The 16,028-nt window shown below is 38.0% G+C and overlaps 1 protein-coding gene across 4 annotated transcripts in view; it reads left to right on the forward strand.

The window, feature by feature from the left end:
* Window positions 1–16,028, forward strand: part of kif5ab (kinesin family member 5A, b) — an 87,204-nt gene that overhangs the window by 11,277 nt on the left and 59,899 nt on the right. For all 4 annotated transcript variants that reach the window (XR_002918954.2, XM_036212004.1, XM_024269465.2 and 1 more), the window contains one exon: window positions 15,410–15,497. Coding sequence is in view for 3 of the 4 variants with exons in the window: in XM_036212004.1 (XP_036067897.1) it covers window positions 15,410–15,497 (88 nt within the window). In the remaining variant the exon portion in view is untranslated. The remainder of the gene's footprint in view (window positions 1–15,409; window positions 15,498–16,028) is intronic.

Below are 16,028 nucleotides of genomic sequence, written 5' to 3' on the forward strand. Positions count from 1 at the left end.
TGTGGGATTTTTCTCAGAAAAAGATGATATTTGTGACTTAAAAATATGCAAACTCGCTTCTCTGCTCGCCATGTTTGTCTGCTAATATTAGGTTGGGGTGAGAGGGGCTATAAGCTAGCAGGAGAGTGTCAATAAAGGAATGATGGGAAATTAAGACATTTCTAATGAGATTCTGCTGCTCTGCAGAAAATTTCTCCCAGAAAACAGCATAGAATTTTTATTATTTTTTATTTTGGCTAAAACAGCATAGCAATAACAGCAGACTATTGGGGCACATTTACTAACAAAACGATTTCTTTTTTTAATTACGACTTTAAATCTCGTACATTTACGAGAAAAAAGTTGTAACTCTTAAATTAGGAGAATAAAGTCATATATTTAGGACTTAAAAAGTCATAAGCTACATTTATTTATTTTTTTGTAAATTTATGACTTTTTACTTGAAAATCAACGTGTTTTAAAGTTGTACATTTATTACTTTAAATCTTGTAAATTCACATACATTTATGAGAAAAAAGTTTCAATTTTTCGAAAAAAGCATAGATTTATTAGAAAATCTCATAAATTTACTGGAAAAAAAGTCATAAATTGACAAAAAAAAATGTAAGAGAAAAAGTCTTCAAGAGAAGAAGATTTAAGAGAAAAAAATCTTCATGAAAAAAGTCATTATTTACCAGAAAAAAAAGTTGTAATTTTGCAAAAAAAAAAAAGCATAAATTTCTGGGGAAAAAAACTCACTGATTTACCAGAAAAAAAGTCATAAATTAACACGAGAACGTAAGAAATTTTATGAGAAACAGTGGCATAAATTTACCAGAAGAAAAGTCATCAATTTACAAGAAAAATTTGATAATTTTACGAGAAAAAAGTAGAACTTTTATTAAAAAGCATAAATTTAAGAGAAAAAAATAAATATACCAGAAAAAATCGAATATTTACGAAAAAAAAGTAATACATTTACCAGAAAAAAGTCGTAAATTTACAAAAAAATATTACATTTGCAAGAAAAAAATTCATTCATTTTTGAGAAAAAAAATCATAAATTTACCAGAAAAAAGTAATACAATAACCAGAAAAGAGCTAAAGTTGCCAGTTTATCAGAGCGGTGCTTGAAGATGAATATCTTGTGAAGCTTCTTTCCAGATCAGTGTCCAAAACAAAGAAATTCTGAACCCTTTGGTGATTCAGAATCAAATTATTATCCATAAGGCTGACTTTTAGGGGTTCAGTGTCGGTAACGCAGAGTTTAATTTGTAAAATAAAGAGCTCAGAGACACATGTTCGCAGGACCGCCACTTTATTCTACCCTTTAAATACACATACCCAGAAGCCCATTTGCCTCCTTACGTCATGTCTCTGTCATGAGCAGAAGGAACAGCAAAGGAGAATGAAAACAGTGTTGCATATGCCTGCTTCTTCAAATGAAATAGTTAGCACAATAACATTGAAAAGTCTCAAAACCAGGCCTCTTTACACCACACAAAGTTGGAGGAGATTTGGTCTTTCATGAAGGAATAGATGATGGAAAGTGGACAGTTGAGGGGTCAGCAATGGCTTCATCATCAACAGGCTCTGCAGAGATCCCACAAGCGCCCATCAATGAACAAAACAAGAATAAACTGTAAATCAAACAAAGAAGCTCCCAAACATCTTTAAACATTTTAAACATTCAGCTTACCTGTTCAAATCCAAGATGCTTTTTACAGTTCAGTCGATCTGCTGCTGCACAGGACTGTAAGCTCACTTTGACTTTAATCTCATAAATCTACGAGATTTAAAGTCATACATTTATGAGAAAAAAAATTTTGGTAGCCCAAATACTCCATCAGAAATAATAACTGAAAGACCGATTTATAATTAGGTCAAAAGATGATCGGAATGGCTTAACATTTAAATCCGTATTCCAATCACATTTCGAGTATAACAAACTTGAAGTTATTTAATAAAGAATAAAAAAAAAACAACCCTCCATCCATAATAAAACTAATGTTGACACTGTTCTGGCGAGCAGTCAGACTGCCAGTTCATCTTTATTTTTGCAAAGTCTGCACGTGTGTCTGGGTTAGATAAGCCTGTGCCAGTTCCTCGTCACTTTCCCGTTTCCGTCTCTCCGTGACAGAAGTGTGCAGTGACTACATCAGGCTTTTCGCTCTGGGGAACGCTCTCCACATCGACTATGGCCCTGCCCTCCATGCTGCCTGCACCATGTGCCTCCTCACGTGTTTGCACATGCCAGCACCAGATGATGCTATATTTACATTGTGACAGCACATCGAGATGGTTTTAGTTCTGTCAGCCTAGAATCTGGGTTTTATTCATTTAGTCACATCGTTAACTTTAAAGAAGCTATCATAAATGTATTTTAAAAGAAAGGAACTGTAGTGTTTTTTATTTTTTTATTTTTCCAGATCAGCATTAATCTCCTGGTTTAGATTTTCAATCTGCCATGAAAAGGCTTAGAACAAACTTGAAAAAACACATTTCTGTTTTTTTAATCCTTGTAGTTGCAAAAAAAAACAAAAAACAAAAAAAAAACATTTTTTTTTAGCTCAGACTTTCAAACGTCTGTGCTCCAGGCTGCAGCTTCATGATGCTCTTTGCAGTTCCCAGTGGGGACAAATCACCACACACTAATGTTTCTGCTCCTTTGCTTGAAATCTTCTATTCTTCACAGATTCAGATTAATTACTTGTTATGCAAACTCATAACATTTCCCCTTCTTTTTTTTTTTTTATTTCCTTTCCCTCCCGGCAGGTCTTTTATCATACAAATTGGGTTTGTGCATAACTCTCGCTTACTTCCAGAAGAGTAAACCACAAACAAAACTCTCAACCAATTTGCTCTCTTGTTTGAGAAGTTTTAAATGTTGCTCACTCGCCTCGTTTTCAGCGCGCCTCATCGAGATTCTGAGTACAGATTTAATTTAAAATGTTTATTAGGAGAGCGAAATGTTTCTGTTTTAATTTAGAAGAGGTTTATTGCTGCATCTGGTCAATACTTCTACTCTACAAGGATCTTTAATAATTTAATTACAATAAGCGAGGACTAACACTTAGGAGATTTGTTAGTGGCATTGTTGAAAGAAGGAAACAGGATGTTTCTTCTTCCAAATGGTACAATGTGTTCTTTCTGTGACTGACAATTGATAAATATCTCTCTATAGCTGGTTAAATGACTTCACACTGTAATTACAAACAGACACAAACCTTTTCAATGACCAGCTCGCTTCCTATTAAAGGGCCATACCATGAAAAATCAACTTTTTGAGCTTTTAAGTGATTTCAATCTTCACTATAAAAATCCCAAACCGATATTTTGATCCGTTCACTTTTTTTAAAGTAATTTTCTAAAAACTGCGCTTTCAATAGCAGCCCCTCCCATACCCATGAAAATGAGCAGGTCCTCACGTGCTGATGTCACTACGTGAGGCAGCCCCCAGGCTAACACTAACACTTTCTCTGCAAAGCTAGCAGCTCGAGCTAGCGGTGATCAGCTACACTCACGAGTAAATGGATCTGCATGAAAATGAAGAGAATTTTAATACGGAGATTATATGTCATCATTTTCAATAAATCCTGAAATGTTCATCAACTGTTAGCCATCACTATTCTGTACGTGCCACATGTTGGGGATAAACGCCCCAGCTGCACTGTATGAGGGCCTGCAGCAATATAAAAAAAATAATTATAAAAAATATCCTCTCATTTTTTCCTCTAGGAGGACGTTATGAAATGGGTGAAGCCCTCAGGGAGCGAAAGGCGGAGCCTCATAAAGTCATTTTACATCCGGGTATAAAAACAGCTCATAAAAATAAGTCATATTTATTAATAATTTGTTTCTTAGTGTTCCAAAGATAATATATTATCATATTTATGGATATAGTTTACTCTGAAAGACTTGAGAAAGTCGTGATATGGCCCGTTTAAAAGTTCAGCATGCTGTCTTGTGGGGTCCAGATGACCCCACTATCAACGTAAACATGCCTCAGATACCACGAGGGTTACAAAGATGCTTCAGGGGTAAATGCTAAATGTATTTCATTACATTCTGAATCACTGCAGACAGCAACAAAGCTGCTGCCAGAACACATCTTAGCTCCTGTGTGAATTAATTTCGACTGCATTTACTTATAAGCAGGTTAAGCTGAAAGCTGCAGGTTGATTCGCTTCAGAGGAAGAACTTTGAGGCCACAGGAACGCGGATTTCCCCTGACATCAAATATCTGCCGGTGAGACGGGGACAGCTATTAGCCGAGCTCTCAGACGGTCTCGGGTTATGATCTAAGGTCGCCGTGCTAATTTGAATTCGGTAACTAGTTTCCTCGTTTCACTGTGGCTTTTCTGTGGGATTTCAGTGACTTATATGGCAAAGATAAATTGCAGATGTGTGGAGGTTAAGGGTGCTTGATTGTACATGTTATTCCAGCGAAGCAGTAGAGCAGAGAAAGTGTTCTTTTTGCACGGAGCATTTATTTTCCCTCAAAAGTTTCTTTTTTTCTGTTTCTACTCCAGGGTTCCCTTTATTCTTCTCATATTCTAGCTGTATCTTAATTCCATTTCTACAATAATTACCATGTTTGCTGCAGAGTCTGAGTTTAGCCTGTTTTGGCCAAATGAATTAAGTTTGATGGAAATGGTGTTTTTAGCATTTTCTTGTAGTATTTTTCTCATGATGGAGGACTTACTCTATATGAAGACAGTCAAGGAAATTTTCAGATTCAAACCTGATAAAAGAGCTGAAAGTAAAAAAAAGTTTTGAAAGTATTGAAACTTAAAAACAGAACATTTGAAGCTGAAAAATATTAAGTTTATATTAAAATTGCAGAAAGTTACAGGAACTTTATTTTTTTTTTACTTAACACCAATATTTGAGCTTGAATTCTTCCTATTTTTTCTTATTTGAGTTTCCATTTTTTGTGGCTCCAATTTGGCTCCACAGACTTTTATCACAATACAGTGAAATTAAAAACAATGCAATGCCAAAGAGTCTACAAGTGTTTTTTATTTTTAGTTCTGATAATCTAAATTGTATTTGATTTCAATTACCCAGCCACTCCCACTATTACAAATATGTTTTTCTTATGTTAGTATTAAACTTTAGAATTTACAATAGAGTACTAAGGCAAGTTTAGATTATAACTTAAAATCTCATAAATTTACAAGAAAGAAGTCGCAGCTGTTAAATTGCATGAATAAAGTCATTTATTTATGTCTTTAAAAGTCAGGCTAAATTGATTACTTTTTCAATCATAAATTCATGAGATTAAAAGTGGTAAATTTATGAGAAAAAGGATTGTAATATTACTTTTTTTTGGTGGTCCTAATACTCCTTCATAGAAATTCACAAATTAAAGATGTCTAAAGATGTTCACATATTCTTCAGTTTAAAAAAATGTCAAGACAAATCAAATTTGAGTTATGATAAAGGTTATTAGTGTACGTTACTTAATTTTTCCTTTATTGTCTATTTCTCTTGTTCTCTCTTTATTGTGGGTTGTGAACAGCTGATGGCAGATCGTCTGAAGATAAATCTGTGTACACGTATGTTCAAATATACATACATTTATATTTCTTAATTGAGTAAGGGGGAGACATAAGATTAGAATTTTATTTCTCCCTTACATTCATGAAGTTGTAAAATTCTAAAGTTGTGACGGTTATTTCGGGGAAGTATTTTTATTCACTTATAACTAAAACTATTTCATTTTAAAAGATGAATGGAATTAGGGATGCACATGTGATGTGGGTGTTAGAACTTAGATCCATAGTTTTATAACGAGTTGTGTTCTTTTCTGTGTGGAGTTTGTATGTCCTCTCCATGCACGCATATATTTTCTGCAGACACTCCATCTTCCTCCCACTGTCTGAAAGCGTGTTTCTCAGGTTGATTAGTGGCTCTGAATTGCCCGTTTGCTGTGACTGTGCATGTCCGACTCTGTGATGGACTGGCGATCTGTCCAGGGCGTACCATTCCTTTCCCTACGGTAGCTTGGATTGGCTCAATCAACCCACATGACCCTGCACAGGATTCAGTGTGAATAGAAGATGGATGAATGTATAAATGGATTTAATCATCAATAGGACTTTTTTGCTGCCGAGACATTCAGAAGCAGACAGGTCAAGCTATAACGGAGATATACAAATAATCAATCTTTTTTCTTCATACTTTTATTGAGATAATTACACAACATTCTTAGACATGTTTCCGCTTTTTATGGCTTTGCTGTCTTTTTGAATTATTCCTGCAATTTTCTGCAGACTTCTTGGTTCATTCGTCACAGTATGTGATCCTACTCAGTCTCCCTCTCCCCAGCTTGGTGTCAAAGTCATTCCAAATCTCCAGCAGGAGCCTTGTGCCCCTGTTCTTTCTGGTAAACAAAGCCTGGTCTTGTCTTTGTCTCCTTTTCCCCCAACACTTCTTTAGATGCAAGTGAAAGAGGCAGAAACGAGAGTAGTCGTGGCAACAGCCGTTTTAAACCAACATCAGTTAACATGCGCATCATCCGTCCATTGACTTGTCATCTTGGCAGAGAAAAAGCAGCAGCAGCAGTTCTATGTGTCTAACAACTAGGATTTAAAGATCACTTTAAAATGATGGATGGATGGATGGATGGATGGATGGATGGATGGACGGACGGACGGACGGACGGACGGACGGGTGGATGGATGGATGGATGGATGGATGGACGGACGGACGGACGGGTGGATGGATGGATGGATGGACGGATGGAAGGACGGATGGAAGGACGGATGGATGGATGGATGGATGGACGGGCGGACGGATGGAAGGACGGATGGACGGAGGGATGGATGGACGGACGGATGGATGGATGGATGGATGGATGGACGGATGGATGGATGGATGGATGGATGGATGGACGGATGGATGGATGGACGGACGGATGGATGGATTGATGGAAGGATGGATGGATGGATGGATGGAAGGATGGATGGATGGATGGATGGATGGATGGATTTTTGTCTTCAAGCACAAAATATAATAGTGAAATGAGCTTAATCTAAAGAAAATGATAAAAAGGTCCAAAAAGGTCCAAAACAGAGTAGGTGGATGAAAAATTGTATTAATTACCAATAATTATTTAAATAAACACACAAGTATTAAAGAAAAATAACAAAAAAGTATAAAGGTACCAAAAAAAGTCATAAAATTGTGATTGTTTGCACATTGTCCTGTTAGGCTTCTCATTTTCTAATTTATACGTCTCCAAAATTGTAAATTTGCTAATTTTTTCTTAAGCTGTTTAACCGTTTTACTAGTTTGATGTTTTCCTCCATAATATTCCAAAACCTCACCCCACAGAAATGCAAACATCTTTTGAGATGTCCTTGTTAAATGTTCTTTTTCTTTCTTTAATATATATTCTCCTTCTCTATCTTGAAAGTTTTTGCGTGCTCTTTGGAATTACATATATCCAATTGAACACCAATACCAGACGTTTTTTGTCTTCCAGTTGAAGATACGTTCTTCTTTATGCCGTTATTTTTGTGACTGGAAGTCAGAATGAAAGCTTAAATAACCCAAAGCCTTCCTCGTTTTAAAATCTTTTGCATTTTCATATAGAAGGATTAAGACGTGGGAACCAACTGCTCGATCATGCAAAGACAAATGTATGCAGGTGATGAAGTGTTGAATAAATTATTTAGAGCGGTAAATGATGCTTCGTTAACTGGCAATTAAAAGCAGGAGTTACAACGACTGCTGTGTTGAGTACACTCTCAAAAGACGAACCAACGGGCCTCAGCATGATCTCTCTACTGTACATTTGAGGCACTGAGCCTCTCTACCCTAAAGGCACACAGAGGGCCAGTCAGTTCTGCCTCGACTGTCAGAGGCAAAGAAAACGCAGCAATGTTTGGTAAAATGAATGTAGCCTTTGCAGTTGTGAGGCTGCTGTAGAGAGAAACACTAATGATGGCGTTATCTGGTGTTTCTTAGCCTGATTAGCGAGACAGATGAAGCCGACTTTGTTCGCCTGCAGTCTTCTCTTCTGTCAGTCAAGCTGGGCTTGCATGCTCATTTGTGTGTAAGCAGGGAGGAGAGCTGATGGGTTTGTAGGAAAGACTGATGTAGACGACAGAGCCTCACACAGAGTATGATAAGAAAGAGCAGAACCCCCTTCCTCCTCTGGCGCTGCTGCAGGGCAATGATGGGTCACAAAAGGAGCAGTCTAGTTCCTGACTGCAGGTCCAGCTGGGTAGAACATGCTTCCAGTTCTCTTATCATCTCCTTTAGTTTTTTTTTCCTGATAAGGGAAGCAGCTATACTGTTCCCTCACATAAATACTGACACTAAATATTCACCGAAAATGTTTGAAGAAAAATGATGGCACTGCACCTTATCTGACATTAAAAACAGTTTCTGGTAAACGCCCTTGAGTGGCCGTGTGACTAATGCGTGTTGTCTGGCAGAAGCAAGGACGGATGTAGCATGAAATAATTACAGAACTGGAAAACTCTCTTGGGGGAACAGGTCAGGATGGATGTGAGGAGCGGCAAACGAAACCGTTGACTTTCACGCAAGACCCCCTCTTCCAGCCGCTTATGTGTCATCACCTGAAGCAGGTTTTGAACTGCTTTTGATTTTTAAGAAATATTACATCTGTTTTCGGTCCGTTTTAGAGTTTTCAGAAGATTTAAAAACTCACAGGCATAAATTCACTGGTTATTAAAATCCCATTGTACCTAATGTGACGATATGACAAAAAATCTGAAAATTCTTCAATAAATTAGAAATGAGGGTTTGGATGTCTGTACACTGAGACAGCCAAAATAAAAAGAAAAGATTGATGAAGGGTTTTTGCTAAATACGATAATTTTAGTTTTTATTGTTTTGTGAGCAATCAAAGCGGTTCCACTACTGTTCTTTCCTCCTGTGATTGAAAATAAAAATGGAAAATTAGGTGGAGAAGCCTCTGGTGCATCGGTAAAAAGCCAGGTTTCAGTTCATCCAGGGGTCTGCTACAACCTGCGTCTCCAGAGCCACATGTGGCTCTTTGACCCCTTTATTTGACTCTCTGGGTATTTAAGAATAAAACCACAACAATTATTAAGGCACACCAGAATAAACAGCAGATTTTCTATTTTCTAAGGATTTTAAGTGTGCCTAATGGTTCAAAAAACATGGTAAACGTCATTTAATTAGCTCTGGTTTAATTTTAATTTCTAAGCTGTACAAATGACTGAGATACCCCATAAATAAAAATAAAGGAACACTTTTTTTATTGGGCCTGGCATCAATTGAATTAAACCTGTCTGATCATTTTCTGGTTGGTTAAGCAGCTGAGGGCCTCGTTAATCAATTTCAGCTGTATTGGTGCTCATGGAATTAACAACAGGTGCACTTCAGTGGCAACAATTAGAAAACCCTCCAAACAGGACTGGTGTTACATGTGGAGGTCATTTCAAGTTTCTCCCTCTTGATCTTTTTTGGCTGGTTTTCCACTCGTGCTGATTTTGGCTTGATAATTATCTCTACTGGCAGTATGAGGCGATTCCTTAACCCTACAGAAGTTGCACAGGTTGTCCAACTTCTCCAGGTTGGCACATCCACACGTGCTGCAGCAAGGTTTAATGTGTGCACTGCTCATGCACTACAGAATGACCTCCAGAGGGCCACTGGTGTGAATGTCTCTACCCAAACAATCAGGAACAGACTTCATGAAGGTGGCCTGAGGGCCCGACGTCCTGTAGTGGGCCCTGTGCTCACTGCCCAGCACCGTGGAGCTCCACTGCCATTTGCTGAAGAACACCAGAATTGGCAAGTCCGCCACTGGCGCCCTGTACTTTTCACAGACCAGAGCAGGTTCACCCTGAGCACCTGTGATAGACGTGAAAGAGAAGACAAGGAGAACGTTGTGCTGCCTGCAACTTGGTTCAACATGACAGGTTTGGTGGTGGGTCAGTGATGGTCTGGGGAGGCACATCCATGGAGGGACGCACTGTTTGCCCACATTGGCTTAAGTGGGCACTCATTGGGTAGGCTCGCCATGCTAGCCAGCTGCCCGGTGGACAGCGTAGCATGTTAGCTCGCTAGCATGCCACACTGTCCACAAGGCAGCTAGCTAGCGTAGCGAGCCTATGTACTAAGTGCACGCTTAAGCCAATGTGGGCAAACACAGGTGGGGCCACATTTCTGCCCACTTTTAAACCACATGGGGCCAACTCAACCTTGCTGGCTGGGGAAATAATGCTAAAGAAAATTGACCAAAAATAAATGAAACTAAGAATTTTAATTCTAAGAAAAATACAAATCTTTTCTTTAGTGCTTTTGTTGGACTTCCTCCATCACTACAGTACAGATAATGTTAAAAGGAAGGAACCCTTGAAAGATAGTATGCAGAGTACTACTTGAGTACCACCAATATGACACAAAACCCCCATTGAATAATTTCAAGAAAATTAACAATTAATCTTTTGCTGGTAATGAATCCCTTAGTCCTTCCTTGAACGGGTATTCCTCTGGCTTTTTTACTATAAAATATTTGATGAAGTTCCTCTCCCTCCTCCTCCTCATCCTCAGCCTAGTACAGTTTGTGTGTCTGACCTGGTTTCCTTTACTATAGTTACATTCTTTGGTGGATATTTTTTGCCAGTATTTCCATTATTTTAGATCTGCTCGTCTCTCCCCTGCCTTCCCTCCCTCTCTGCCTCCACGCTTCCTGGCAGACAGCAGCAGATTGCTGGCCGGACGGGCCATGTGGGTGTTTGACATGCCGCGCAGAGCGCAGGGCCGTGAGCGCTGTTTGCATGTACAGCAGTAATCGGGTGTATCGCTTGCTCACAAGCTTGAGTACACAAACAAACCCGCACACACTCCAGGATGAACTTTCCAGCACATTTTCTGTTCCAACATCACTGTCCAGCCACATCATTGAAGAGACGTGTTGATTATACTAACAGACAAATAAGCAACAGGATAGGGACCTGGACATGCAGATGGAAAGTGTGTCTAATCTGTTTCGGTTATGTTCTTTTCATATGGAGCAGATTAATGTTTTAAAGAATTGGTAAATGACTGCTTTTTATTCAGCTTATATAACAACATTGTGTGGTTCCCCTCAAGTGATGACCACGTCATGATTCCTCATCCTCCCCCCTCCTGATTCAGCCCTGTTAGCATGTGTATTCCGTGTAGCAGTACAATTAACTCCCAGAGAACAGCATCATTTCTAATCACTTCAGATTGGGATCTTGTTTGCATCTGCAGCTGTGACTACAGCTGCAGATGCAAACACTCGACAGCAGCAGTTCATCTGATTAAATAGTGATTTGGAAATAAATCACAATGAGCCATGAAATCTTCACGACCGGCCCTAAATGTGGTCATGATAAAATTATTTTAAGTCTTAGTCTGGGGGGCGGAAATTGGAAAACCTGTATGGGGCATGCAGGAAATATAAAAGTCATAGACCACTCGATGAGCCTGTAGAGTGAAAATATTCTTGCATTTTTTTCTATGGGCATGCTGCAGGTGAAAAGTCACAGTGAACGCTTCACCCACAAGCAAGGGTTAGTGAAATAGGTGAGACATAGGTATGTTGTTGGGATTTTTTCATTACGTGTGAAAACCAACCCTTCTATCTGACATTGTTTTAGCTATTTTAATAACACTACATTTAATTGAACATTATAATTCCAATGGCATACTTTTAATTTCTTACTATAGAACAAAACAATGAAAGTATGTTTTTTTTTTTTTTTATACCAAAATCCCTGTCAATTTGCCAATTTTCTCACTGTTCATTCCCAGTTAGCAAGTCGTAGATGGTACAGTACGTCTCGTCTATTAGTGCCTCTTCATGGTGCATATGAAAACCTAATTTAGCCAAACACAATCAAGAAATATACACACAGTTTTAGAAAATGCTAAAATTACATAGATTTTACAAAAGGAGCCTGAGGGCTGTTGGATATTTAAACAGGGGCCGCATTTTGCCACACTTTGGACATGCCTGGGCTAAAATGTGGTGTAAGAGGCCCATACAACAGCATCGCCTGTGTGCCATAAGTGTGTGTAACTTATATTATCCTTACAAAAACATCACTTTACAATTACCGCAAGTGCTTTGTTTCTTTTTGTTTGTACACTGTTCTGCATTTGCTCTTTGACTTTTATGTAATTTTAAGAAGTTTTTATCTTAGTAAAGTATTTTCCTTTTAATTAAAAATATTGTTTTTTTTCTGTTTTTATGTTTATCAAGTAGTTTAAAAAGGGTTTTGAGTCAGATGGCAGCTAAGACGGAAAAATTAAGATGTCAGTGGATCTATTTGTTTGCAGGTGAATGCATCATAATTGGAGCGGAGACAAGAGACTTTGACATGGCCGTGTCACAAACCCAAGCTTTTACAAACCGCCGTTTTTTGTCTGCTCCTGATCCATCAGGATTTTATTAAATAAATACTCAGAAAGGCAATTTTAGGCTTAAATTATTTTATACATGTCCTCCATCATGAGAAAAGCACCATAAGAACATGTAGAAAACACCAAAAAACACAATTTTCATGGAAGTGGGTCTTTAAGAGACCCACAAAATGGTGTTTCTTGGGTTTCTTACATGTTCTTGTAGCATTTTTTGATGAAAGAGGACATCTATAATATAAAGAAAATTAAGCATAAAATTGTTTAAGTATTTCTTTTTTTTAAATCGTTTTGATCCAGTAGTAGACAAAAAATGTTTGAAAATTGCTGCTCTGTAGAAATTACATCCTTGAAAATGACGCAGTTTTTTAAACATTTTGGCTACAAATGGCATAATCGTAATCAAAAGACCACTGGAAACACTTTTAAAATAGATCAATAGATGATTGTAGCAGGACTTTAACATGCAGACACTTCTTTCTTTGACCCTCCAGAGGGCCAGACAACCCAAAAACATCCATGCAGGTCACCTCCCTGTACGAGTGCATGTGACTGTAAGGCTTAAGCAAAGACGTCCTTTTTTTAAGAGGGATATTGCAGGTCATTGTTGAAACATGTGGCATACTTTATTTTTGTATTTTGTTTTAAAAAGAACATTTGGAAAGTAACGTGGATTTTGAAAGGTTTTAAATCTTTGGTTTTGAGCTATTTTTTTATATTTCCTGCCAAAGGAATGTACCCATGTTTGCTTGAACAGACAGACAGGATGTTGCAAAAAGAAAAAGGTGAAAATAACTTTTTAAACATATCCTCTGATGAATCCGTCAGTTTTTTTAGTTGATATTTTCCACACAGGGGGGTTGCTACATCAAGGCATAAAAATGTCCTTGTGCCGGAGTGGTACAATAAAGAAGCACAAGGAAAGCCTATCTCCCACTGGTACCAATGATCTGCTTCACATTTTAATGAAAGCCGCACATATTCACTTATAAGTATAATCGAGTCGTTTTCCCTCTATAAACTAGATTTTAGGTTTCAGCTGCAGCAATAGTAATCAAAGGTAACAGTGAATACATTTTGTACGTGCAACTTTATGATTCTTGTCAGTCTTTATCAGTTTTGCTTTGTGTTCTAGTGGTGTTTGCAACCAAATATTTACAATACATGCGAAATGGTGAATATTAAGGTTAAACTTAAGCTTTCTATTTTCAAAATATCTATTTAAGTATGTATTTTCCTCTATAAGGAGTCTGTTCCTGAATATGTGGCACCCCAGTAAGAGCATATTGAAATGCCTGCAGTGTAACCGAACACACAAGAATTGTCTTTTTTTTTCTTTACACTTACTTTCTGCAAAGTGTTTCTAATTAGCATATCTGCATTTGCTCACCCACTCACCTCCCTCATTAAATGTGCGCCTTTGCTTTTTATATTTTTTTACTGTCAGGTTCTATAGTTTTGCCTACCAGAACAGCCTGTTTTTTTATAACCAATTGTTTGGATGCTGTTCCCTTTAATTTCCTTCACCTACTCTGTTTTTCCTTTTTTAAACCATCTACAGCCTACGTCTACATTTGGATGTCTTAGCAAATACTTATTTAAATGTAAAACAAAATTCATTTCAACTTAAAAACATAAAAGCACCTTTTCACCATTTAAACCAGGGTTCTCAAACTCAATGTACCTTGGAGCCACTGAAGGCAGAGTCTGGAATGTACGGGGTTCCATTTGTGCCAAAAAATAGGTTTTTGAGTTTTTATCTTTGGTCCATTGTCTATGTTTGCTAAATAATTTTATTGAACATTTGTTCATATACTACTAAGCAATATCAACTGTTGCTAAGGACTTTTTCTGACAACTAGATCCAACAACAATAGCAAATGTAACATTTTAAGCAAAAAGCAAGCTGAAACATCACAAAGCTATTATCAAAGAAGCATGGACATGCAGAAAATATTTCTTAGTAGACATTAAATTTTCACATTAAGGCCACAAATGGCCCGTGGACCGCCAGTTTGAGAACCCTGATTTAAACCCTGAATAGACATGATTTACTCTAAAGTTTGCATGTTCTGTGTTTGACTCGTCATGTATATTATATTTAGAAGCAATGAAGTTCCTTTTTAATGCTTACATGTTCACAGAAATGGCGGTATATCACGTTGCAGTCAGAATCACAGCTTGTACCGTTGCTGCAGCGTGGCTGCCTCTCAGTCACTAATTGCCATCATCGGAGCTCTCCTGACAGCTGGACTCAGCCTCAGTCTGGGTTTTCGCTGCATTAACTGCCCTTTTTTCAGGCACCTTTCAAATGAGCTGGTTGGCTGGTAATTCAAGCTTTCAGATGGAATTAATATACATTTACTTGTAATTTGTTAAATGACTAATGAATGGCTTATTTGCCTGAGGCTGAATTTCCGGCTTCAGAAGCCAAACAAAGACTGGCGCTCTCCTTATTCTCTTCGTGTGTGCTTATGTTTTCAATATCCCATGCAGACGCTGGTTTCAGGTCATCCGTTTTCATCTGCCCTCTTTGAGCTTCCATTACTCTCCTCTGTGTGCATTCGATCCATTTCTTCTCCTCTCTTCTCTTCTGATGCCTCTTGAGGGCTGTCTCTAATGGCTTCACCTTGGAGGGGGAACTCTAACTGGTCTCTCCTGGGGTCAAACTGTGTTTTACCTTGAGCTTGATGCGGCATCGCTCTGATCTAAACTACTAGTGTCTTTTTAGAAGCGTAGAACGAATACAGTGATGCATGAGGATTTCCTAAAAGACTGAAGACTCGCATCACTGTCTTGAAAATAAATCCTTTTCTGTGCTGACAATGAACTGTACATCACACTTTAATCGTCAAATTGATGTGTCAAGCTTTACTCTGGTACTTTCCAGAGTCTTGGACTCTGGTTTATAAAGCTTTTATGATGGATTTTGTAAAAAGTTGCTGGCGACACCGAGGTGCTGACAGTGATCAAAAACACTCCTGCTTGTCAGAGTCCCTGCTGACTCTGTTGTTGCTGCTGGTCTTCACAGGGAAAGGCGTATGCATTTGACCAGGTCTTCCCCGTCAAGGCCACACAGGAAGATGTCTACAACTCCTGTGCCAAACATATTGTCAAAGGTGAGTCACCCGAATGTCCTGCCACTTTTCTGCAATAGTGAAAAAAGTCAGGATTTTGCATTATTGAACCCATCATGATGTCCATGTTGGTTTTGTCAATTCAGACCTCAGCAGCCACTGATGCATGAAGCAGTAATAGCTTTTTCCAGGCAGCAGGAATCATGGGATGATTTATTTCCTTACACTGAACCGCATGACCTTGAATCGCTGTTGTTTTATTGTGATGTGTTTTTTATTTATTTTTTTATACAAATCTGTGACTAAATATGGCTAACCTTGTTTTCAATTATGTTTGTAAAGCTGTCTGCTTTTGAGAAATGTAAATAATTAAAGCTTAAACCATGAATGATGACATCAAATCTTCAGGAGACATACAGTATTTAAGAAAATCATAATCTTAATGATGACTCACATTTGTTCTGCTGCTTCATAAATCATTTAAAGTGTCTAAAATAACAATATTTGTCCCCCTTTCTCACACAAAGTAATAAATACCTGACATCTTCTTAAAAGTAATTTGTAGTTTCTTAT

The sequence above is a fragment of the Oryzias melastigma genome, linkage group LG5 (genome assembly GCF_002922805.2).
Source record: "Oryzias melastigma strain HK-1 linkage group LG5, ASM292280v2, whole genome shotgun sequence".
Classification (NCBI taxonomy): Eukaryota; Metazoa; Chordata; class Actinopteri; order Beloniformes; family Adrianichthyidae; genus Oryzias; species Oryzias melastigma.